The 26,281-nt window shown below is 46.1% G+C and overlaps 2 protein-coding genes across 4 annotated transcripts in view; both read left to right on the forward strand.

Annotated features, from left to right (window-relative positions):
* Positions 1-9: 9 nt before the first annotated feature.
* On the forward strand, positions 10-7,305 carry ATP5F1C (ATP synthase F1 subunit gamma; the record flags this gene model as incomplete). 3 transcript variants are annotated; one of them, XM_080567878.1, is made up of 10 exons in its annotated part: positions 10-189; positions 834-868; positions 1,775-1,906; positions 2,549-2,753; positions 3,219-3,362; positions 3,759-3,823; positions 4,436-4,591; positions 5,659-5,755; positions 6,598-6,640; positions 7,181-7,305. In XM_080567878.1, exons 1-9 carry the CDS (start codon positions 41-43, stop codon positions 6,602-6,604), a joined length of 990 nt encoding a protein of 329 aa, XP_080424004.1. In that variant the 5' UTR covers positions 10-40. The 3 variants fall into 3 exon arrangements, with proteins under 3 accessions (XP_080424004.1, XP_080424003.1, XP_080424005.1); XM_080567877.1 differs by having other exon boundaries at positions 6,598-6,635; positions 7,175-7,305; XM_080567879.1 differs by lacking the exons at positions 6,598-6,640; positions 7,181-7,305 and having other exon boundaries at positions 5,659-5,759.
* Positions 7,306-13,222: 5,917 nt separating this feature from the next.
* TAF3 (TATA-box binding protein associated factor 3) overlaps positions 13,223-26,281 on the forward strand; it is a 115,527-nt gene continuing 102,468 nt past the window's right edge. Inside the window, exons 1-2 of the mRNA XM_080567833.1 lie at positions 13,223-13,507; positions 23,871-24,113. Of these exons, the coding sequence (XP_080423959.1) occupies positions 13,342-13,507; positions 23,871-24,113 (409 nt within the window). The 5' untranslated portion in view covers positions 13,223-13,341. The remainder of the gene's footprint in view (positions 13,508-23,870; positions 24,114-26,281) is intronic.

The raw sequence follows: 26,281 nt of genomic DNA on the forward strand, positions 1-26,281 counted from the left end.
ACACGCTGACGGAAGTCGCCCTCCTCCGAGTCCTGCGCGCATGCGCGGTGCGGCGGCGCTGACCTTCAGCGGGGCTCGGGGGGGAGCCGCCGCCATCTTGGCCCCGGGCGCTGCTGCCGCCGCCGCCGCTGTCACCGCCGCCGCCATGTTGTGCCGGGGCGCCGCCGTCGGGCTTTACCAGCCGGCATGGTAACGGGGAAGGGCCGGGGGGGAGCTGTGAGGGGGAGATGGGGCTTGGGGGGGAGCTGTGAGGGGGAGATGGGGCTGGGGGGGAGCTGTGAGGGGGAGATGGGGCTGGGGGGGAGCTGTGAGGGGGAGATGCGAGGGGGCGATGCGAGGGGGCGATGCGGCTGAGGGGAGCCGTGAGGGGACGAGGGGAGCCGTGAGGGGATTAGGGAGCAGGAGGAGCTGTGAGGGGAGCAATGGGGCCGGGCGGGGAAGGGGTCTCAGGGCTCTGCTTTTCATGGGCAAGCGGCTGGTGGTACAGGGTGAGGGGGTGGACAGGGTCAGGAGGGTGCTCGTCAGGGTCTGGCTCTCTCTGCTTCCTGGGTTTAAGTATTTAAGAAGAAAAACGTGAGGTGTTTGGGAGGTTGTGTCCTTCTGGTGCTCTGCTCGGTGGGCCTTGGTTGGCTTACGCTGTTAGCCAAGGTAGTGGATAACCTATGAAGTGATATAGAGAGAAAGAGAAACATGGAAGGTTTGGAGAGAAGCGTCCCTGCTGGGGGGTGTTTTTTGAAAAATAACTGTTCTTAAATTTCCGTCTCTCATAAACAGACCTGTCTTTGACAGGTGTTGTAATGACCTGTCCTAATTTCTCCCACGTTCGTTTTCAGGGGCCAAGTCAGGAATATGGCAACTCTGAAAGACAGTAAGTGCTGCTTTCGGCTGCTTTTAAGAGGGGGAAGTGTTGCAGGAAGACCCTCTGTTAGAAGATAATTTCTGTTGGTGTCTGTTGCATAAAGTCATTGTGGTAGACCACAACAGTGATACGTGAGCCTCCATGAACTTACATGAACCATGTGTCCTTCAGGAAAGTCACTGCTTAAAACTAACTCAAGTGCTATATAAGCAAACGAGCATAGTCTTATTCAAACACATCTTAAAAGTAACTTTGTCAAATCTACTAAAACAGGCTTTTGTTCACCTTTAAGTGAACAGAGTTTATTTTGTTATGATTATTGTCCCACATAGGGGAATAAAAGGTTGTCTGAATGTTTCTGCTTTGATAATGCTTCTTTAAGCCATGGCAGGTTTTTATACAGGGGTTTGGTCTTGGACTTGTTCTTAGGACACCTGTTTTGTTTGCTTTCTGCATCAGTGTTTTTATAAATCTCATTGCCACAATCTAAATAGAGGAGGGAAGCTATTCTGTCTCTTTATAGTATTGGGTCTGGGTTTTTTCCCTGTCATCCCAGAAAAGCTGGCAATGTACCTCAAATTATGTGTTTGAGAAACAAACAAGTAGAAATGGAAGGAAAGAGAATAGTAAATAAATTTTATGTTGGGGTAAATAATAAATTTACATCTAGGGTGCAGAAATGTCTGTTGTAAAGATGCATTCGTGTTAGTCGGTTTACTGTGTATGCAGTCTTGGTACAAAAAATACTAAGGGTGTATCTTTTGTGAGGTTTATTTGGGCATTGTTTATTTATTTCCTCTTTGAGGAACTCGGAGAATGATTTCTGGATAGCTCTTGTTAGCATTTTATTGCTTGTTTTCAATGTCACTGTGCCTGGTGTTAACCAGTTTTGACCTTCATCTATTAACCTTGTAGTTACCCGGCGTTTGAAGTCCATCAAGAACATTCAGAAGATTACAAAGTCCATGAAGATGGTTTCTGCAGCAAAATATGCAAGAGCTGAGAGGGAGCTGAAGCCTGCTAGAATATATGGAACAGGAGCACTGGGTGAGAGAAGGCTCTTGCACTTTGATGTGGGAATAGAAGGGAGGAAGCTTTCATGGTGTTGATTAAATGCCTAGACTTTTTGAAAATGTTTTTTCAAAAGGATTTGTATCCCTACGCCGCTGTTACCTTGAGTATTCCTTTATATGTAATTCATAAAAAGATATTTTTAAGTGTTATAATATGAAATTAGTTATATCTGATTTTTTTTAACTTTGTGTGATTGCATAATTGTTTTTATTAGTCATAAAAGCAAAATTACTCAGATTTTTTGGTCTCCTTCTTTCTGTTAATGAAATAGTGTTGTATCCCTGTACCATCAGGTCTAATACTTAAAGGTACTGCCAAACCTTACTGGAAACTCTTGAACTCGTGCTTCTTGGACACTGGACTTGCAATCATTGTCATTATCTAGTTGAAGTTCACTGATGCAGAGATGCAGGTGGCTTTGAATTGCTTCTTTGTCACCTCTGGTCAGATCACGTGCAAACTTGAGTGATTGTGAGGGAGGTAAAATTCACCTGGCTGTGATGTGGAATCCCCTTACGAGTGATTTGAACTGAAATTAGTCAAAGATGTTTTGATGAGACCTATTTGCCTCCTGGCACCTTTGAATAACTTACCTATTTCCTTTTTTGTTTTCAGCTCTGTATGAGAAAGCAGAAATTAAGGCACCCGAGGACAAGAAGAAGCACCTGCTCATTGGTGTGTCCTCTGACCGAGGTCTGTGTGGTGCTATCCATACGTCTATTGCTAAAAGCTTGAAGAATCAGATTACCAACCTCTCAAATGCGGGGAAGGAAGTTATGGTGGTTGGTGTAGGCGACAAAATTAGAGGCCTACTTCAGAGGTAAAAAAGGAGAGGGGTTGTTTTGTGTTGTTGTTGTTTTTTTCCCATTGTAGAAATTTAAAAATTGCAAAACTGCTCAAAGCTGTGTGGCATTCACAGCTAATTGCATTTTACGGAACTGTGCTAAATCCAAGTTCCTTTGGAAAAAAGAAGACTGCCGATGTGCTAAAATGGGTTTTGATCGCTTGGATTTGATTGCTGTCTTGTGAAACTGCTACATGACATTTTAGACTTATTCCAAAAATGCAAGGTAGCAACATGAACCCTGTTGCAACTGTGTGCTTATCACGAAGCTATAATCATAATTTAACTGGGGGAGGGAAGCAAAATTTCTCACAGACCCAAATTCAGTAGGATGCTTGGCTCTTAACACTAGTAAGTTAGTGTCATTCCTTGCCTCTTGGTCCTAGACAGTTGTTCGCTAGAGCACCAGTTTGGTTCTGACACAGATTTTTGTTACTGCAGGACGCACAGCAATTACTTCCTGATGACATTCAAAGAAGTGGGCCGGAGACCACCGAGCTTTGGAGATGCTTCAATCATCGCTTCAGAGTTGCTAAACTCCGGGTACGAATTTGATGAAGGCTCTGTCATCTACAATCGGTTCAGGTAAGGTTAAACTGAAGCTGCACTGGAAAGATCTTGGGTGGAAGACTTCCGAATAGCGTTTTGGTCCAGTGAAATAAAATGTGAAAACTAACTGAATTGGCATGTTTAGTTTTTCTTGAAGAGTCAGTGTGTTTTGTATTGTGTGTGAAGAGCTGTTGTAGTTTGGTTGTCGCTTTTTTTTTAATAGCTACGGTTGGAGTTCTCTGCTTATTTGTATAGCACGTGCTGTTACATTTCCAGTCAGTGCATCATTATATCTTTCGGGTATTTGGTATCTCTTCGTCAGAAGTCTCACAAAAGTTTGAGGAATTAGGACAGAAGTTGATTGTTTGAAGTTGGTATTAAACGCTCAGTTTAGGCTCTTCAGACAAACTCTGTAATGCTCTTTTTATATAGGTCTGTCATCTCCTACAAAACTGATGAAAAACCAATCTTCTCATTTGAAACAGTTGCTGGTTCTGGTAAGTAGCAAACTAGAAACCACCAGGTATGTCAAGTGGTAGAAAGTACTTTCACACAGAAAGTATTCTGTGTATGGAAATAAGATGTTAAATCATCTTATTATGGTGCCTGTATCATTAAGTTTAAAATTTTGTTTTCTCTTGGCATTCAAAGGCTGACAAATCAAACAGCTGTGGGGAGGGAGGTGAAAAATAAAGGCTGTACTAATTTTGGTTTGAGACTTTTCTCTCAAGTAACAATTATGCATATGCAACACTCGATTCCAGTGTGTTCAGCATCAAGTGGCTTTGCACTACTCAGTGAAAACACCCCAAAATGTTTGTGCAGCATTGGGCGGGAAGATTAAACATAATACACCGCTGATGCTTTGGCCCTTGTCAGAATCTGGCTTCCCTGGTGATGAAACTTAATTAAAACACACCAAATAAGTAATCTTGCTGATATTTAAAATTTTGCTATGAATGTAGACATAGTACATGGAAAAAAATCCTCCACATTGCCTTAAATGGGAACAAGCTTTCACATGACAAGTCTTCCACGTGATGTTGTGGTGTTTTCTTAAAAGTGGTACGGCTTGGATTTCTCTGAATCCACTCTTCCATACTTTACAGAAAGCCTAAGTATCTATGATGACATCGATGCTGATGTGCTGAGAAACTACCAGGAATTTACGCTAGCAAATATTCTGTACTACTCCCTGAAGGAGTCCACCACCAGCGAGCAGAGTGCTAGGATGACCGCCATGGACAACGCAAGCAAAAACGCATGTAAGTCTGCTCCCTGGGTTTTCCAGGACTTCAGCTACTGAACTCCCTTTTTGCAATTTTTTGCTTCCAAAATGATCAGAAGTGAGCCAGCTACTCTCTTAATTGCAATTTGAGTTGGTTTTTGGGGAGTTAATTCTACTGTTGTTTTTTTTTCTGAACATGTGAACCTCGTTTTGTCCCTGGAAAGAGGGATTGCTGTCGATTATCTAGAAAACAAGACTAGGTAACTGAAAGTGAACCAACGGGGTTTTTTTAATAAGAACATGGAATATTTAACTAACCTGGTGGCTGGTCTGAGGATTTCCAAATTGTTTTTATAAACCTATATCTATTTGTGAGACCGATGTAACTAGTAATGCATCAATTTAAAGGTGGGGAAACTGAAACTGGCTAAATATTTTACCACCTGTCATGCAGAAAGTTGAGAATATGCAAGTATTCCTTGGGAAATGTCCAAGTTGAGCGCACTGCAGTGAGTTGCAGTTGGTATTAGTGGGTGACAGCCAATAACATTTAATGGGGCATGGTGATAAGACTTCAGTCTCAGGAAGATAGTGTTGCATAAAGGATATAGGTAGCTCTATGAAGCTGATATGGTATGCAGTAGGGCTACCTGGAACTGTAAGTATGGGTCTCTGCTGACCTCCTTATCTTGAAAGTGGTGGTACAATCTCCATTAAAAAAGGAAAAAAAGGATGTAAAAAATCAGGCTCCATTTGCCAGAACAGCAGTAACTTGGAAGGAAATATTGTTACAGTTATTGACAGGGAAATCTAACTTGAAACAAGCATACAGTATTTGGTTTTATGTTAAAATAAGTGATAATGATACTATGGTATTTGTTAGTCTGTCACCTGTTCTTCAGGTGTTTAATTCTGTTGCCTCGAGCCAAATTATCTAGTTTCTAGATTGTCTGTGAGTAGTATTACCTGTAGGGGAAACTGATAAGTGCAGTGAGCCTCTTGATCATCCCCATGGATTTACAAGACCATTTAGTATTCTGTTCATACAACTTTTCCTGTATTTGAATACCTACATGCTTAAACTCCCACCTTAATTTATTCTAGCTGAGATGATTGACAAATTGACCTTGACATTCAACCGTACCCGTCAAGCCGTCATTACTAAGGAGCTTATTGAGATCATCTCTGGTGCTGCTGCTCTGTGAGTACCCGTATAAACATGAAACAGGAGTTTTTCCAAAGTCATGTCATGCTTGCATCCTGCTTCAGTCAGGTTGATGGGGAAGGTCAAGGCGTGTAACTTCCAGAACCAAAGGGAAGACAACCCATGGCATGGCTCCCAGGTTTTTCAGCTTGTGGCAGTTGTACTAACAAGTGTGAAGCTTGACAGCCTTTTCTGGCCAGATATGCTTCAACAGCTGGTAAAGTAGATTTTTAGCTTCAACACACATCCTTGCCTGAGCAGAGGATGTTTCCTCATTTTTTTTGGCTTTGAATTGGTTTCCCCTCTACCTGTTTTTTTTCCTACTGACTGCCTCAAGCAGCCCAGCACATTGCTGTAGTACAGTGGAGGAACACAGGTGACTGAAACACTTTTGCATAAATCAGCCTTCAGTGTTCAGAAGTTTGGGGGTGGGGTTGGAAAGAAGAGGGCATTTCTGGAGTCTGTTAATGCTAACTGTGTATCATAAATGTTAAAGTTGAGTATATTGCTTGTTTCCCTGAGAATGAAGTTCTGCAACTGTGTGTACGGCAGGTTACAAAATGTGTGGTCTAAGCCCACACTTCGTAACTGCATGTAGCTAATGTGTATTACATCTAACAGTTGAAAAACTTGTGGTGTACTCAAAGATGCAAATACATGTGATAATATCCTGTATGTTTACAAAGTGTCTGGAATACCTCCCGTATTGCAATTACGTGCTGTATTGTGCCCCTCACAATACATTTGCAGTTATGAATACTTGCATAGTTTTGCCTTAATTTGCATGAGTTGCTTGCTAACCTGCTTGTTCTGTTTTTTTCTCATAATACCATAACCAGGGATTAATCGACAAAAGAGGTTCAGCCAAATCCAAGAGGTAAAGTTATGGAATAGATTGCGTTTACAATGGATGATTTCTAAACACAATCTTAAAAGTTAAATGAGGAAGTCAGAGTTCAGTGATCCTGTTTAGACAAATTTCTACTCCCAGACAACTGAAAAACTGCCCATTGCGAGTTTGAATCTAAGTAAGAGGTTATTAAAGAGAGCACCAAGTATTTTAAACATACTATGCCCATGATAGCATACATCAATATTGGACAGTTTTCTATGTTTCTTTTTACTTTCTGGGTTATTGGATTCATTTGAAATTAGTTTTTCTTCTTCTATAATGCCCTGACATGCTATGCTATGACTTAAAAATGTCTGTAAGACATTGTACCTGAAGGGGGTTCTGTAGCAAAATAAGCACATGCAAAATTTAAAGCTTCAAGGAAAAACAGACTTGATATGGAGAGTTAGAGGAGAGCGGGGAGTAAGGGAGATTAATGAGTTGATAAAGCATTTAAATTGGAGGAGATGAGTTTAAAAAAGAATTAATTGAAGGATTTTAATTTGATTCACTTTTCCTTACAGGTGAAGAAGAGTTCTTCTGAGCAGATGGTTTAACTTACCGGTGTCTGTGTTAATGAGACTGCTATTTTGTGAAGAAGTGGTAAAGCCCCAGAAATATATGTAAATTCTTACAATAAACCACCTACATGAAACACGTGTTCTTGGTTGTCTGTGGAGCAAATGCTTTCGGTTGTCTAAACATCTGGCTTTGACTTGATTGCTCTTTAAAACATAGTTTTTAAAGGCTGTGAACTGTATTATTTTAATTTCTGGCATAGAAAGCATATAAGTGGGAGCTTCTTTTGAAGAGTAAAAAAGATTGTGTTCAGTGTATTAACACCTTGTGTTTTAAAGTGTTGGATTTTTTTGTATGCGTTGTGTTATGCCCTGAAGGAGGGGAACGGAGGAATAACCCCTCTGCATCGTGTAGTTGTAACACTGACATCTATCTCATTTGAACACAATACTAGTACTGTTTCCAGATGTTTGCATTCTAAAAGAAACTGATCTGATGATATGAATCATTTCAGTGTTTACTTAGAATGCACACTGTTTATATATATATTTGAATGCTGTAAAATACAATAATGTAATAATATTTCCAGCCTTCACTGGGCATGACAGATGTGAGAAAGGAAAAATGTAAATAAAAGGATATAGCAGAAGTGTAGGAAAGAAATAGTGGTGTGGTATGACCATAAAAGTCAAAAGTTCCCACCCCCCCATTTCTGCAGACAAATCAAGAGCTCTGAAGGACTCGGCATCATACGGGACAGAAACAGGAAGAGGATCTGCAGATGAGGTCTGAAGAAAATGGATGTGGCGTTAAGCATCAAACCCATCTGTGAGTTTGACAGCAGGGACAGGCATAAGCAGCCACATGCTGCTTGCTCAAGCTGCTCTTGGATTGAGTTAGACCTAAGTCAGCTGGTCTAAAAACCGTAAGTGCTATTTGATCAGTGCAATTCCTAGTTCACAACCACGAGCCTATAATTCTTGACGCATAATTTTATTTTTATTTAGAACATTTAAATCAAGCTTTGTCATGTTTCCTTTTCTACTTAAGTGTGGGAAACTGCTTTAAACTTGGAAGCCTAAAACAACAGTAGATTGTAATCTAGTCTGTTGGTAGCTTGTCCTATTATTTAAACAACCTCAGTTTTTGAGGTAGTCGTGATGATTTACATTCCAATTCTAATGTTGCACACCTATAGGGCCAAAGCTTTCCAGCGGTGCCTGATTTCCACAGCTGCTGTTCTGGTGGACCATTGTGGGCTCCTGGCCTGCCGTCGGCACCTTGCATGCTCTGCTGATGCAGTGTAAGAACACCCCCTGCCTGGCCCTGCCCACCTGGCTTTGCCCAGTCTGACTGGGAATGCAGAGTGGGTAGGAGGCTCGTGGGGGTCAGCAGGGATCCATTTCTCACACACCAGATGATGTGCGCGTGTAACACTGTGCATGAAAATGTTGGTCTGTTCGAAACTCGTTGGCAAATTGGGAATTGCTTGAAGGGGCCCATGGCTGGAGGAACTCCCCGGTGCAGCAGCAGTGTACCAGGGCACCCTGAAGAAGTAAAACAATCCTTCTGCCTTCTCCATCCTGTCCGATTGTTCCCTTCTTTGTCCCTCATACGTCATGTCCTTCAATTCCGCTCTGATAAGGAAATCCCTTCTATATCCACCAGCCTGCTTTCCCTCCCTACCCTTTCCAAGACACAACAAAGTGGCTAGCACGCAGCCTGGGTCAAGCCCGTGTTCCCGCTGCAGGCCCTGGGGTGTCCCCATCTTTTTGTGCCACCCTCGACCAGCAGGCTGGGTTTCTGCCAAGGCTGCTGGACCTGCTCCTGTGTAGCACGTTCTGCCTTGTGCTTTGGTTCAGCATTTTCAGGACTATCTGTTCTCTGTTTCTGAGATGATAGGTAAAGGTTAATGCATATGTATATGAAGTAAAGACTCTAATCTCCTTTTGTTTGAGTAACAGCATTTGATTTTACAATTCAGGCACTTCGGCCCTAACATCCTCTGACTTTGCAATCATTGGGGTGAATACACCAGCTCTGCATCAAAATTTCTGACCTACTGTGGTGCCTTACATGCTCCTAGGTACCAAAGGAGTAGCATGTCCACAGAAGAAAGTTCCTTCCAATTCCTTGAATCCCATGTTAATCCCCTTAAGAATACTTGTGAAATTTTGAACAGGTGAGCTGTGCATTTGCAGCTTCTTAAAACACTCAAAAAAAAATTTAGAAGATTGGAAATGTCAGTTCAAAACTCCCCAAAGCTGCTTGAAGAGAGCGAGCAAAGAACATTCCCTGTCTTGATAAATGATGAACTGACAGACTTTGTCATCAGTCTCGCTCCCCTCTCCCTAGATTGCAGGCTTGAGAGGTGCCTGACCCGAGAGACTAGACTGTTTATTGACTAATTAGCACACTACTAATTATCTAATAAATCAAGGAGTAATTCACGAACTAATTAACTTCTGGTAATACAACACTGTTATTTACAATTCCGTGCTTCACACTCGGATTACTTACACACAATGAGTTACAGTTCAGTGTTTGTGTTAGTGTCTATCCAAGCAGTATCATATAACACTCCCATTGCTCCTCACTCCACCCCTCGCACCACTAAATATTATTTTTGTTTCTGGATCCTCCTTCCCACCACCACCATTTCATCCTTTCCCTGCCCTCTTTTTTTCCCAAACAAACAACTCACCCGTAAAAACTTTCCTCATTGTTCCCAGTTTCGCTACAACTGTTGCCCAAATCCGTTATTGTTCTATTCCCCAAAAGATCCCCCAAAATCAAATATTTGGCTTATGTTGGGTGCATAGTGTTTGTTTTACACACTTTCTACTTCAGACCTGTTTCCCTCATGAAATTCAAGCACTTTCTTATCTTACATTCAAGAATCCACATACCGCAGCAAGGTTGCATGCTTTTTCACACTCACTGTGCTCATCCTGCTCTCTGCTGTTTGATTAAAAGTCATTGGCTTTAATTAAGTAATTAATTTATTTATTTTTATTTACTTTTGATAGTGTCCTAGTTCCCTGGCTATGCCCTGTCTTGTTATCAGGGATGGCACTGGAGTGGGACCTCTTACCTGCAGACAAGCATACACAAGCATGCTTTTACAGATGTTTGTTTGCTTGTTTTTGTGGTTCCACCCTGTGCAACAACCTGCAGTTCCAGAAGAGATTCACAAAACCATTTTCAATTACTGAAATTAGAAAGGGGAGGAGTGTAACAAGTCAGCCTTTTTTTTTTTTCTTCCTTGCAAGGGAGAAATAACCCTTACCAGTCTCCTGGCTTAAAAATCAATTTTGTTTTGAAGTGTCTTAAATCAGGCTCCTTCCCGTGTCCTTGAGAAGTCCCATCACTGTCAAAGGATTCTCTCTATTAAAATTTCCCCTCTCATTTCTCGTTTCTTGCAGTGCAGGAATCCTGCAACTTCTATGGGAGCAGAGGAGGTTGCTCCAAAATCAACCTGATGCTGGGTTGGCAACATGTGTGATCTGTGTAGTAATGATATGTGGTGAGGCTGTGCAAGGGTGACGAGGTGGGACATAGTAGCCCCAAACCACAACCTCCAAACCCAGTGACAAGCTGACATGGTTAGCATGAAGCCTAATTAAAGGGTTTCGCACATAAGTAAAGACTTAATGGCAAGGTTTGGACAGAAAACAACTGAGGTGTGTGGGTACAAAGCACCTGTGGACGTGTGAGGTTTCCCTGAGGGGAAACCTGGTGATGGAGAAGGCTGCAGAAAGGACTGACATCAGCTGTGAATGCCGTTCTCTGCCCAGCTGGAACAACAACAAAACAATGAGAAAGGCCTTCATCTAGACTGTTTTGACCAAGATTTTCCTCTTTTTTTTTGTTTTTTTTTGTTTTAATGACGAGCTTTGTTTCAGCTCCAGCCTCATGTGGGCACAGGACCCAGCACTGCCCGCCCTTGGCCTGGCTGCTTTCAGCTAGGGATGAGGCCTGTGGAGGACAGAGGACAGAGAGGGGATACCGATGTGGAACCCAACCCAGTGCATCATCAGCCTCGGGCGCAACTGGGTCCCCAAAACATCACCAGAAACCCACGTGCCCTCCCAGTGCTGCAGCAAACCCCGCTTTCATTTTGTTTTCTTTTCTTTTTAGGGAAGGAGGGGGATATCATAGAATCATTAAGGTTGGAAAAGCCCTCCAAGATCACCTGGTCCAACCACCTCCCTACCACCAATGTCACCCACTAAACCATGTCCCCAAGCACCACGTCCAACCTTTCCTTGAACACCCCCAGGGACGGTGACCCCACCACCTCCCTGGGCAACCCGTCCCAATGCCTGGCTGCTCTTTCTGAGAAGAAATGTCTCCTTATTTCCAACCTGAACCTCCCCTGGTGCAACTTGAGGCCATTCCCTCTGGTCCTATCACTAGTTATATGTGAGAAGAGGCCGACCCCCAGCTCCCCACAGCTTCCTTTCAGGTAGTTGCAGAGAGCAATAAGGTCTCCCCTGAGCTTCCTTTTCTCCAGACCCTCAGTTCCCTCAGCTTCTCCTCACAGGACTTGTGTTCCAGGCCCTTCACCAGCTTCGTAGCCCTTCTCTGGACACACTCCAGGGCTTTGATGTCCTTCTGGTTCCATGGGGACCAAAGCTGAACACAGTTCAGTTACATATATCGGGGGTGGTGGCTCCAGACTGAGACTTGGCTCAGTCACAGAGTCACAGAACGGCTGAGTCTGGAAGGGACCTCTGAAGATCATCTAGTCCAACCCCCCTACCAAGCAGGATCACCTAGAGCACATTGCACAGGATGACATCCAGGCGGGTTTTGAGTATCTCAAGGGATGGGGCATCCACAACCTCTCTGGGCAACCTGTTCCAATGCTCTGTCACCCTCACAGCAAAGAAATGCCCTCTCATATTCAGATGGAACCTCATATTCATATGCAGCCTCCCATACTCAGCCAGGAACTCATATTTAGCCTCTCGTATTCAGCCGGGACCTCATATTTAGCCTTTTTTATTCATCTGGAAACTCATATTTAGCCTCTCATATTCAGCCTCCACCTCATCTTCAGCCTTTCATATTCAGACAGGATCCTCATATTTAGCCCCTCATATTCAGCCTCGACCTCATATTTAGCCTGCTGTATTCAGCCCCCACCTCATATTCAGCCTCTCATATTTAGCCTCCCATATTCAATTCAGCCTCAACCTCACATTGAGCCTCTCATACTCAGCCTCTCATATTTAGCCTCCGCCTCATATTCACCCTCTCCTATTCAATTCAGTCTCCCATATTCAGCCAGGACCTCATATTTAGCCCCTCATATTCAGCCTCTTGTATTCAGCCTCCACCTCATCTTCAGCCTCTCACATCCACCTGGGACCTCATCTTCAGCCTCTCATACCCAACGCCTCCTCTCACATTCAGCCTCTCATATTCAATTCAGCCTCTCATACGCAGCCGGGACCTCATATTCAGCTTCTCACATTCATATTCAGCCTCTCATATTCAGCCAGGACCCTCATATTTAGCCTGTTGTATTCAGCCTCCACCTCATATTCAGCCTCTTATATTCAGCCTCTCATATTGAATTCAGCCTCGACCTCATATTCAGCCAGGACCTCATATTCAGTCTCTCATATTTAGCCTCTCATTTCAGCCTCTCGTATTCAGACGGGACCGCGTATTCGGATGGGACCTCGTATTTAGCCTCTCGTATTCAGCCAGAACCTCATATTTAGCCTCTCATATTCAGCCTTGCCCTCACATCCAGCCTCTCACACCCACCTGGAACCTCACACTCAGCCTCCCACACCCCCTCCCTCCTCCCACATTCACCCTCTCCCACTCAATTCAGCCTCTCCTGTTCACCCAGAACCTCACATCCCCCTCTCCCCCTACTCAATACCCCCTCCCCACAGACCTCCCTTCACCCCTTTTCCCCCCATCGCCACCTTTTTACCCCCTAAATTCCAACCCCCCCCCCCGCCGAGCGCATCGAGCCTCTCCCTCCCTTCCCCGCTCGATGCGCTCGGCGCTGGAGCGGCGGCGCCTGGCGCGGGGCGGGCGGCGGGGAGAGGCGCAGCGCCAAGATGGCGGCGGCGGCGGCGGGCCCGGCGTGAGGCGTCCGCGGCCCTCCCGGCCCGGGGAGCCGGGGGCAGGCGGGCGGGCGGCCGGCATGTGCGAGACCTACTCGCGGTGGCTGCTCCGGGTGTCGGTGGCGCAGATCTGCCAGGCCTTGGGGTGGGATTCGGTGCAGGTCTCGGCCTGCGACCTCCTCACCGACGTGCTGCAGCGGTACCTGCAGGGGCTGGGCCGGGGCTGCCACCGCTACTGCGAGCTGTGTGAGTGAGGGGACGGCCGGGGGCCGGGTTGTCGGAGGGTTTTGGGGGGGTTAGGGGGTGATGGGGTGGGTTTGGGGGTGATGGGGGGTGATAGGGGTCTTGGGGAGGTGGGGGTGGGGTTTGGGGCGCTTAGGGGTGGTGATGGGGCGGTTGAGGGGGAGATGGGGGGCTTGGGGTGGAGATGTGGGGAATTTGGGGGGTGATGAGGGGGTTTGGGGGGTGATGGGGTGGGTTTGCGGGGTGATGAGGGGAATTTGGGGGTGATGAGGGGCTTGGGGTGGAGATGTGGGGAATTTGGGGGGGTTGTGAGGGTCTTGGGGTGGAGGTGAGGGGCTTGAGGGGGAGATGAGGGGAATTTGGGGGTGATGAAGGGCTTGAGGGGGAGATGAGGGGATTTGGGGTGGTGTTTGGGGGGGTTGGAGAGCTAGGGCTGGTGATAGGGGGATCTGAGGGGGTGATGGGGAGGCTTTGGGTAGAGATGAGGGGCTTGGAGTGGTGATTGGTGGGTTTAGGGGATTGATGAGGGGATTTTGGGGGTGGTAATGGGGGGGTTGGGGGGTTTGGGGGAGCAGTGGGAGACTTGGGGTGGTGCTGTGAGGTCTTGAGATGGTGATGGAGGGGTTTGGGAGGCTTGGGGTAGTAATTGGGGGGCTTGAGGTAGAGGTGGGTGTCTTGAGGTGGTTATGGGCAGGTTTGTGGGGCTTGCGGGGTGATGGGGTGGTGACAGAGGAGCTTGGGGAGCGATGGAGGGGTTTGGGGGTCTTGGAGTGGTGACGGGGGGTTTGGGGGTAGTGCTGGCGGCAGGAGGCTGGGGAACGCTGTGGGGAGAGGGGCTGCGGGAAGGGAGGAGGTCAGCGCCGCTTGGATGTGGTCTGGGGGAGCAGGGGTTGGGCAAGGGGAGCTCCAGGGCACTGCAGGGGGTGGGCAGGGTCGGGCAAGGTGAGCCCCAGAGGTCCTTGCCCACCTCAGCTGCTCTGTGGTCCCCTGAAGGGAGGTGTTGGGCTGGTGTTGGGGGCTGTGGGGGGGAAGGCAGGAGAGTCATAGAGGCACTAGGGTTGGAAAAGCCCTCCAAGATCATCTGGTCCAGCCGCTGCCGTACCACTAACGTCACCACCAAACCATGTCCCTAAGCACCACGTCCAACCTTTCCTTGAACACCCCCAGGGACGGTGACACCACCACCTCCCTGGGCAACCCGTCCCAATGCCTGACTGCTCTTTCTGAGAAGAAATGTCTCCTCGTTTCCAACCTGAACCTCCCCTGGCACAACTTGAGGCCATTCCCTCTGGTCCCATCACTCGTTACCTGTGAGAAGAGGCCGACCCCCAGCTCCCCACACCTTCCTTTCAGGTAGTTGCAGAGAGCAATAAGGTCTCCCCTGAGCCTCCTCTTTTCCAGACCAAACACCCCGAGTTCCCACAGTAGGGCAGCCCTGGGGGCAGTGGAGGTAGGAGCAATCCTTTGGGGTCACAGGAAGGGCGACTGTGGGGTTGGAGGCTGTGGGGCAGTGCTGGAGGCCATGGGGAGGAAAGCTGTAGGGCGGCGTTGTAGGCTGTGGGGCTGGGAGCAGTGCTGGCAGGTTGTAGGGGGGATGGCTGTGGGGTGGGAGGCTGTGGGGAGTGTTGGTGGTTATGGGGCTAAGAGCAATACGGGGAGCTGTGCTTGTGGGGTCATGGGTGTACCTCTGTAGGGTGTCATTGGGCTGTGGTGCCTGGGGTGAGGGGTTAACGTGTATCAGGGCAGCCTGGGGTCCTATATGTGAGGCTGTGGGTGGGTGTACGAGGTAAGCAATGGTGCTGAGGGGCCAGGAACACGTCAGGGGCTATGGGGCCGCTGTGTGTGAGGGCAGGGATGGACCTAAGTGTTTTATGGGGGATTGATGGAGCTGTAGGAGAGAAGATGTGGGATGTGCGTGCAGGGGGAGTGATGGGGCTGCACGTGTAAGGGATGGGGGTACGTGTATGGCTAGAGGGAGGTGTGGGCTGGGTGTAACTTTGGTGCCCATGGTATGGGGTGAAAATCACCCCACGTGGATGCGGTGGAAGGGGTTTGACCAAGGGGACTGGCACCGACACCGCTGCTGAGTTGCTATCAGCAGAAGGAGCTGGAGTGAGGATGGGGGACCGGGTGCCCAGGGCCTTGCTGGATTTGGGGTGAGGCTGTGCAGGGGGGGAACGGGGCCGCCAGCTCCGTTTCTGGGGTCTGGAAGGGGGAGTTCACAACAAGAGGGACAAGAGAAACAAGTGGGGTCCGTGTGAGTGCGTGGCAGCGGGGAGGGATGGGGAATAGGGCAACAAACAGTGCTGCTGGGTCTGGCAGTGGGACAGGGGGTGACATTGCGAGGCCCTAAGGGTTGACCGGGTCCCCACAGGGCAGGATTTGAGGGAGGCAGGTGGCCCTACAGCGTGTCGGGGTGCTGGGGGTCTGTAACACGTGTGGCAGAGGAAGGTGAGGGGATGCCTGGGGTACGGGAATGTGAGGAAGGGGGTGCCAGGATCCTGCTGGGTCCAGGAGGGCCAAGGGAAACCCTGTTGCCCTATTTTGTGGGGTGTATCGTGAGGGGGCTGCCAGTGCTGCTGTTGGATCTGTGGGGGTTGGAGCGGAGATAAATAAAGCGGGGTGTGCGCACGGGGAAAGGCTGGGGGGCGAGACTGTATGACAGCCTGCTTTTAAAACAGGGCTGCTCCTGCCTCCCAGGATCTTAAACGTGGTGGGGAGCCTTGGGGCTGCAGGATCGGTGCCGTCGGGGCGACGTTTTGGGGAGCCCTAAGAGCAGGTTGGGGTTGCTGCAGTGCTTTGCAAGGGGTGGCGTGTGGGAGGGACGAGGGCTGGCAGCTCTGAGCGGTGTCAGCTGCCCGTTTTGTCCGTGCTTCTGTCTGAGCCAGGGGGAAAGGGGGACATAAAATGAGGGCATCGGGGCTGCAGAGGTGGGAGGAATATTGACAGGGACGGGAGGAATATCGGCGGCGCGGTGGATGCGGTATCACCGTCAGAGGAGCTGTGAAGGGCAGAGGCGTTGCTGGCTGCTTCTGCAGAGTGAATTCGGAGCAGAGACCCACAGGAGAGGAGCAGCCTGGGTCTGCAGCTGCTGCTGCCTGTGGTCCTGCCTCTCTCAGGACAGAAGTCGCTGCCGCAGCGCTGATCCCAATGCCCCCATACCTGCCCTGCCTCGCTTCTTGCCCTCGGGCCGAGCACTGCCAGGGGAGCTGGGCTTTGGAGGGCCCTGGCGAGGCTGCTGCACACTTGGCACTCGAGGTCCAGGTCCAGTGGCTTTCCTCTTCCGAGCTTTCCGCTAATCTGGGGGAGAGCCGGGCAGCGTTTTTAAAAGTCGGATGTGAAGCGGTGTGCAGTGAGTGCCTGAGTCCACATAGGAGCTCTCTGTGAGGGCATCACAGGAGACGGCACAGAGAGCTCGGAGCAGCGGGGCTACGGGTGAGAAAGGAGCTAGCCTGGGCTCGGCCAGAGCTGCCCCTTGCCCTGGGGTTGGTGTAAATTCTGGGCTGATGCTGTGTTGGTGGATCGGTGCTGGTGTAGGAGGTGAGCTGGGGAGCAGCATTGCCTCCCAGGCGCGCCTGACTCTGCCACAGGTACTGCAGCTCTTGTAACCCCGGGAGGAAAAGGTGCAGAGGCGGTGGAAATCCATCTTTGACCTTTTGTTGCTTGAGGAATTGGAAATACTCGGTGGGAGTCAGTGGAAATAAAATGTCCCCTCTTGCTCTGGGTGCCCCAAAAAGGGGGGAAGGAAATCTTTTTTCCCCTCTGTGCATGAAGAAGGAAGACACATCACACACATACGTGTATATGTGTAATTTAGTGAGGAGGGGAATATGTTTTCATGTCAGCAATACAGGATTTCTTACATTCTCTCTCAAAATGATTCCTGCGTTTCTTTCTTTAAAAGGTTTGTGACAAGACCTCTTAACGCTCAGCTGATGTCTCACGGCTTCTTCAGAATCCTTTCCTTTCGCTCCTAAAATAAGTTACCGTACAAACCCAGCTCGGGATGAATGAGCAGAATTTTGCCATGGTTTTGCAGAAGTGGCATTAATTAAATCCCAATTGTAGCAGCCCCATTGTCGGCGCGTTATCTCGGAGTCAGACCGGTTGGGTTCGAGTTAGCAGGGTTGTCAGCTGGGGGGACGTAATCTTTGTATTCAAACGGGGATGGATTTACCCCGACGTAGCTGAGACCGTGTGGTATTGCTCTGAGAAGCATGTCATCGCTGCTCACGCGGTTTCTCAGCTCCGAAAGGAAGCGACGGCTTTCCCAGCTGTGTTAGATCTTTGTTCCAGCTGTTACATCCCATTAGGAGAGCTGCGTCCAGGATTTTCAGTGCTTTTCTGCTGTTGTTTCTTTGCATTTGCGGTAGCTGCGGTTGACGGGAGCTTCTGTGGCCGCGAATAGAAGGCAGAAGGATTTGCAAAGTGGCCTCGAGGGGTTTGATGCTGCGAAATGCCTCGGAATATCTGTGCTGGGGGCGGAGGAGAGGGGGAACTTACAGGGGGGATAGTAAGGGTTGCCTTCGTCTTGTGCTGTTTATTTTTGTTGAAAGCTTATGAGAGGAAATTATTCACTATTCTGTGTGCTTCCCATACGTGGCTATACACTAAAATGTTTGGAACACGGTGCTGGGATATGTAATTAAGGCATCGGAGCTACCAAACAAGCTGACCTTGTGTGGTTTCTGAGAGCCAGGATGCCCGTTTTTACCCTCGTTATGTTTTAGGGAGAGGTTCCCTGCCGCGTGCTGCTGCTTTTTGCACCCAGGGTCCACGGGGGCTCGCAAGAAGCGGCAGCGCAGGTGGGGCTTTGACTTAACCGCTGTGATTTCCTTGTTGTGCAGGGGTAACCATCCCGTGAAGGCAGCCTCGTTTGCTGTGAGTTTAGCTAACAGCTTGGCAGGAGAGCAGTTGGTCGTGGACGTGTAGAACGCGGCTTGTTCTGCCTCCCAGCCTCGCACAGCCAGTCCAAGAGTCCGGTTGCCACCGTGTTTGTGTGAGCGATGTTATTGATCGGACAGACGAGGACAGGAGTTGTGATCTCTGCCCCCAAAAGCCTGATTTTTTTTTTCTATTACGTTGCTTTAAAGAGCAACCAGATTGCTTAGCTTCAGTCACTGAGGACACTGGGGCATGTTGCAGCAGAGGTGTAAAGCTGTGTGAGGTAACGGAACACATTTACCCCTGGTTTTATAAACAGGACAAATTTAAATTGCACTCCTAGTTTTAGCAGCAGATAATGAACTACCTTGGAGGTGTTCTGGATGTAGAAGCGAGTTTTTCACCAGTCTTTCCCTGGATTTCCCATGCTGAACAAATCCTTGGATATGCTCTGGCTTCTTTCTGCTGAAATTTGCAGGAAGCAAAGATTAAAAGTTTGGTTTCGTATCACGTGAATATATTTTTTAAAGACTATTTTTATATGACCATGAAAGAATTTATGAATATAATACCCATCTATTTTAACACATTAAATTTTTATATTAATAAAACATGTATTTATGAAGGCAGAGTGTGATCTGATGAGCACAACGTTGTCTTAGAAGGCGAAATGACAGATCTTGCAAAATGTTTTGCCAAGATAGAGCTGGCTCAAAAACTGCTCTAGTTTTCCTTGCGCTGTCTCCTGTAAAGGAAAACTGAACTTCGTTACGGCAAATCTCTGCTTTGGAGAGTGCCAACAGCAGGCTGATCTTTTCACTGGAATTAACGCAGCGGAGAGGATTGACCTGGCATCAGCCAAATTTACCGTGTAGATTTTTTCATTTTTTACATACTTAGAAGAGTGAAATAATTTTAATAACCTCAATCAAATAATAGTAACCTCAACCAAAGCATTAGGTCTTGGTGCTCAGTTTCAGTGAGCTGATTCCCTGCTCAGATGTTGAATGTTGTAACCAGTATCTGTTCAGGGCCTGTAACACTTGTTATAAGCGTACCTCTTCACATCCTGATAACCTTAAATTCTGATGTTTTTAAACTAATTAACTTGCTGGCTACCAATGAAGGCCAACTTGATTTTTTTTTGCTTGACATTTATTACCAGGAAAAGGAGCAGACTCTGAGCAGCCGTAGCAAGAAATTTCTTTTGCCTGCTTGGTAAAACTACATTAATAAGGCTCTTTTTTCCCCAGTTAAGTGCACTCAAACGAGGCGTTTATATCTACTAAATAATCTGCTGTGTGCTTCTGGCTGTTCCTGTGGATACTGGATTGAAGTGGTGAGTTGTCTGCCCGAGTTACCCAACTATCAGCGCAGGTACAGCACAGTTTAATGCATGGCAGGGCCTTGCGACTTGCTGCAGCACAAGGAGTCTGTGAGGGAGCTGAGGAGCTGTACCTAAATAATCCCCTGCTTAAAAACGAAATAATCTCTCTTTGATACCAGCCATGAGGGTGAACGCTGAGCTATTTATAATAGGCTGCACGTGTTGCACGGGTAGTGACTCATGAGTTCTTCTCAATGCATTTATTACAGAGCTGCAGTTTCTCCCTGCTTAAAAAGAAAAAAAAAAAATAGGCATGAAACCAAAAGCTCTCTGTCCTGTCCTTACTCACTCGTTAATTTTTCACTGACTGGCATGATCTTTGGGCCTCGGATGGGCAGGTGGAGGCAGGACAGAAGTAAGCCAGCCATCGGCCCTTCTTGAGGCTGAACTGATGGAAAGCACAGGAGTTTTCCCCCGTGCCAGCCCCTGTAGTTTCTTTGGACACCGTGGATATCTGTCGGTTGGTTGGCCGTGGGGCCGAATTAACTGCAGGTGACACGGAGCAGCAGGGCTGAGGACTGGAAAACTGCCCGCCTGCCCTGGTTCTGCTGCTTCCCCGCAGCTCCAGTGCTGGTTTGGGATCCGCTTCTGCGTGCAGATCCCTCCTCGCCCGTTGTTCACTTGTGCATAATGAGGCCGAGGGTAAGGTGACTGCGTGGCCCTTCCTGCAGCTTCCTGACGAGCTGGTTTTGGGCTGAATGCACTTTATTCAGCTCTGCTGGTTGTCACAGCTGGATCAGTTTCAGAGTGCAGTTGCCGCTTAGGAGGACAGTACAGCCTAAAAGCTTGTGAGAACGATGCTCCCCTGGTTCCCTCTTCTTCGGGTAAGGAGGAGAGTTGTCTTGCTGCCTGAAGCATTCCCACCTGCTTCGTTCTCTTCCCAGTCCTGGAGAACGGGTATTATTTGAAGTGTTGTAACAGGGAGCAGCGTGAGGCTGGCACTTATTGGATTACTTATTTCACTGGAAGGCTTCAGCATCTGAATTTTTAAACTAAAGGTAGCACAAATATCTGAAGAATATTGAGACAAGTTCAGTATGTTCAAAATTAATTTTTTGGCATCATTAGCTCACGGAAAAAACCCTAAGACTAAGTAAAAGGCCAGGAGAGTTGCATGTTTGTCAGCATTCTCTTTCATGTGTCTGGCTTCTGCTATTTCAGTCACTTTTTTTATTGAACCAGACAGGGAAGAGAAATGTTACACGATTCAAATATAAGTATAAAGGCACAAGCTTGATTTTTTTTTCATATTTGGTGAATCACCTTGTAGTTACATTTAATACATTTTTTTGTGCCGAGTGTACTTCCAGCTGATAAGTGTTTTGAAACCGAAACTTGTTTCTGTACGCCTTTCTCACCGAGGGTTGTCGCTTGAAAAGAAGAGGTGAAATGATCAGCGCTTTCGTCCCCGTGACAGGTTTCAGAAAGTTTTGAGCTTTTAAACAGTTTTACAACTTGTCATGACCTCTTTGGGTCGGAGATACAGAAAAATTAGACTTCTTTAGTTTCCTTTTTTTTCATTAAAAAAAGGCATTTTTTATCTGTTACTCTCATCCTTTGAACCTGCTTTTTAATGATACAGTTACTTAAATATTTTCATGCCTTAAACACTCATGCTAGTTGTTTCTCTGCCCTGTGTTCTTAGTAACCACTTGCAGGAAGAAATCGTTTTTAGCATTTATCACTTGCTACTCATGTCAGTTTGTTTTTTGGAGGTTGAAAAGATCACACGCAGAACTGGAAAAGGACCTTCTTGTATCACAGCCATAAACTGGACTAAACCTTCACCCCGAGCACGTGGCAGTGCTGGTGGCAAGAGGCCCTTGCCGAACAGAGCTCCCGAAATGCTGTCGTGGAGCCCTGCCATGGGGCAGGTGTTGCGTCTTGCAGTCCTTGGTGCATTTTGCACCAAGTGTGCCCCAGACATCTGGCTGGGGAACTTTTGCAACATTTTCCTTGCCTGTGGGCTTGGTTTTTCTCCCAAGACAGGGTGGACACAAGCACGGGGTGCACCCACGTCTGTTGGTGTGCTCTCCGGGTCTAGGCGATGCCTACCTGGGTGAGAGTGCTGAGGCTTGCTATGGACCATCCCTGTCCTGCTAATCACCCAGCCAGGCACTTCAGGAGCATCCAGGGAATAAACGCGCTCTAATTCCGAGCTTGTTGGAAAGCTTTCCCTGGAGATTTCGTTTTAGCTGGTTGTCCAACTTGTACCCGTTAGGTCTCGACACTTTAGCAAGTGGTTCGGGAAGTTCAAAGGTATCTGCATTGTCTGAAGATCACTAAAAATGACAACACAAATTTTCTTATCCATGTCAACTGGGTTTATTTTTTTAATAAATAAAACACTCTTCTGTCAAATGCCCAATGGCTACAGGGATCTCAAAACTGCTCGAAAGTGTCAATAGCCTTAATTACATTTGTGTGAGATTCCAGATTTCTGTCCCTAGAGTCTGCAGGGGAAATTAGTATTGCACTCGTACTGGATATCATACAAACACAAAATACGAGATGATTCTTGTTGTGCGGAGTTCCCGTTCTGAATACAGACAAAAGAGGTGATAACTTAGTCTGATCTCCATTTTAGCTGTGGAGAGAATTGAAACACCAGCAACTTGCCCAGAGTCACACAAGAGGCCTGTGTTGTAGAGCCGAGAATCAAAGCCATAATCTGAGTATTACCCTTATCTTCACCGCGAGACTAAGAAGAGAAATTCTAGAACAAAATTCTTATTTTCTGAATGTACCTGCAGGCATAAATTGGCTGGGGGCTTGAATTCATCCAGTGAAGTGAGAACCAGCCCTGCTTTGGCTTCCAGATAAATCAACAGGAGATTAGGTTCGAGGAAGAACAAAAGAGCATCCCCCCCGACCCAGTTCTCCAAGGCTGGGGCTTCTGATCCTGCATTCACAATGGTCATTGTGTTCCCGCAGTAAGCACGGGCTGCTTTTCCATAGTGACTTGAAAAACTAAATCCCAGCTTATTATCCTGCAGGAATACAATATCTTTGCAAGCCAACTGTATATAACTTTAGTAATTCATAATAGTTTTATAGAATTTAAAAAAACATGTTTGAGGTCTAAGGCATCTTCATTATTATGATTTTAAGAGGTTAGGATGAGGCTCAAAGTGGTGCCTTAGGTACCGAGGCCAGGTGCCCAGTTCTCCCTCTGGAGGCCTTTGGAGGAATTGCCCTCTGTCTGCTCAGAGAAACTGAGGCACTTGGAGGGCTTCTGGGCTGTATAACTTAAATCTTTGATCTTAATTACATGTGTGGAACAGACTGCTTCCTGTATTGGATTGTTTCGGAGATCGTGTAAAAGAATAGTGTAAGAATTCATCGTGTTTTTCATAAGGAAAAGATTTTTGCTCTAGAGTCTAATTTAAATCGCACCGCAGGAAATCAGTCCCTGAAAGTTAGAATAGGATGTTCTCTTCTCATCAGACCACTACGTGGTGTTGCTGTGTTTCATCTGGGAGGTATATCTAACTGGTAGGTAAAGTGACTCATAGTTTATGAAGCCGGTAGATTTCATCTGATGGAAAGATGCTATGTAAAGTATTTTTGTTATCGAGAGATAAATGAGATACCTTCTACTTTGCTACCTATGAACTACATTAGTGCGGCAAAATGGAATTGTTAATTTTCCAGATTGAAAAAAAAATAATCTTTGTTCTGTTACATGCTGGTGAAGGGGCACTTTCTGAATATTGAGGGCTTATTTTGTTTGTTTCAATGCACATTATGAAATAGAAAACTATTTTGAGTGGTGTTGCACGGTGTTAATTGAGTGTTGCCAGGTAAAGCTGCCTTTTGCTGCTTCCTCGGTTTACTTGCAGTGTTTGTTGGCGTACAGTTCTTTAAAATGGTACGGGTTGAAACAAAAACACTTTTAAACAGGAGTGCATTCTTAACCCGAAACTCTTCTATAGCCCAATGAACAGTAAACCTGGCAAAACTGAGGGTTGGTAACCTCTGTTACTGGTGGTGAGCAGTGGCAAGTTGTAATCTCTGAGCACAGATCTTCCCGTTAATTTTTTTTAACTGGATTTTTACAACAATATCATTCTCTTGTATTTTTTTTCATTACAGATGGCCGCACAGATCCAATTTTGGATGATGTAGGGGATGCCTTCAAGCTTATGGGGGTTAACCTGCATGAGCTAGAAGATTACATACACAATATCGAACCGGTGACTTTCGCGCACCAAATCCCTTCGTTTCCCGTCAGCAAGAACAATGTCCTACAGTTTCCCCAGCCTGGGAGTAAAGATGCGGAAGAAAGAAAAGACTACATCCCTGACTATATGCCACCTATCGTCTCCTCTCAAGAAGGTGCGGAATTAATCATTTGCTTTTAAGTTTTAGTTCCCATGTGTTTGCATATTTGTTTGCATCGTTGAGCTGTTCAAGCTGTGCTGCCTGCAGTAGTCACTAGGAATTACATAGGCATAGATGACGTTAAAACATGGTTAAAAAGAGGTAATAGTGCTGTGGCAAAGCTTGTTTTCCACTATTATTTTACGTGCCACGGAGATTAACTGGTGTCAAAGTACGCCATATACACGTTCCTATAATACACGTTCCTATAACGCATTTAAGTTCTCTGATGACCATAGAAATTAATGCTTTACACTTACTCATATATGTTAGACTCGTGTCTTACACATAGTGCATGAGCTTGCGTAATTTGGTAAAGGCAGAAAAGGGAAGGTTGGCAAGACCTGCACAGGATTCCCAGCTCCTGACAGCTGTTTTTTCTTCTGTTGAACAAATTTAACAACAACAACAGAAGTCCAACCTTCCAGTTAAAATGAAGTCAGATTTAAAATAAGAAGTAAGAGTCGTTTAGAGGCACAGTGCTTGCTTCTGATTCTCTTTGCCGATGTTGACTGGTATTTTATCATCACTATTCCAAGTGTTCTCTTTTCCTTTTCTGTATTAAAAGTCCTGCACAGGGGCTAAGGATCACTGTAACAGTGAAACCAACTATAGAAATGCGACAAGCTGCAGTTAACCTAAGAATTTTATCAGCGGCAGTGGAAAAGGCAAAATCTTTTTTCCTATTTTTTTAACTGTATGAAACTTGATTGCTAACTAATAAGATAAATGTTTAAGAACTTTGACCTAGTCCAACTTTCTCTTTGAATAGTGAACATCCTGCACGTGTGCTTTCTGAGGAAACGTATGTAAGTTTGTGGCTTGGGTACAAAAATGCCAGGCAGAAGAACGTTCTTTCCTGAAAGAGTATATAACAAACCGACACAATTCTCAAAATATTTGTTTCATTTAAAATTTCTGTGGGGACAGAATGGATATCGTGCTCTATTATGCCTGTTGTTCTTTTTGAAGAGCTTAGATCTCAAATTTTGAACGCTGAAATATGTGCAAATTTCTGCCCAGTGTAAAGATGAACATAAATGACATCGCCTTGCTGGTAAGATGAAATGTGTGCCATGCCACTACAAATGTTGCGTGGGGCAGTTTTTCCATGATTACTAAGCAGTATCTTCAATCTTGCATGCGTCATGTCCAGATAGCATTACTAGGTGCTTCAGTTAGTCGAAGTGAAATTATTGTTGGGAAACAGCTATCAGAAGTGTAAACGAATGTCAGATAGGATGGTTTCAGTGCGTGCAGTTGTTCGGAAAAAATACTCCATTTCCAGTAACAATTGGAGGACTTAATTACGCTGATGAGTGTTTCTGAAGCTCTATGCCTGACTTTTCTGTTTTCTCTAACTATGTATTCTATGCAATTATTTTATAGATAGCATTTTAATGGCTCTTGCCTTCATACAACGCAGGAAGTAAAAATGCTGTTCAAAGCAGAAATACTTTCTTGAATTGGTAAGGAGATACTAAAATCTCGCGTTTGTGGAGTTGATTAAAAGGATTGCTTTTAAAACCTAACAACGAGCTCTCTTAAACCAGGAAGAGACAGGCACAATGTAAATATCATATACGTAGACAGCATTAATAAGGGAAAAGTATAGAAGACGACTTTGAAAAGTGACCAAGGATTTTAGCTGTACCATTCTGGCTACCTTCTTGATACGCATTTAGTCTGATTTTTCAGGAGGTAAACGAACACCGTTCTGTCACAGCAATCCAGCTTCTTTGAAGTGTAACAAGTTACCCAGCAGTTTTGCATTTTGGGTTTTTCATTTGGAAAATCATACTTCTAAAAGTACGCGAGGAAGATCAAATCCAAAAAGGCTCAAAGCAGTTGTAGACAAATATCTGGACACAGGGAGAAAGAGATGAGAGGGAGCATTACAGATTCAGTCTGGCTATACATGACATAAAAAGCAAGAGTAAAAATTGAAATGGGGACAGTTGTGCTTTTTTTTTGTATGTAACTTTTTATACTCTCTCTCTTGCAAGTTAGATCCAGGAGTTAGATTTTAGCACTCCTTATAAATAATGTATGAATCCTTTTAACACCCGAAGCAAGAAGATATCATTTCCAAAGTTGGATGAGAACCAGGAAAACTTCTAATG

The sequence above is a fragment of the Anser brachyrhynchus genome (genome assembly GCF_964034855.1).
Source record: "Anser brachyrhynchus genome assembly, chromosome: 1".
Lineage (NCBI taxonomy): Eukaryota > Metazoa > Chordata > Aves > Anseriformes > Anatidae > Anser > Anser brachyrhynchus.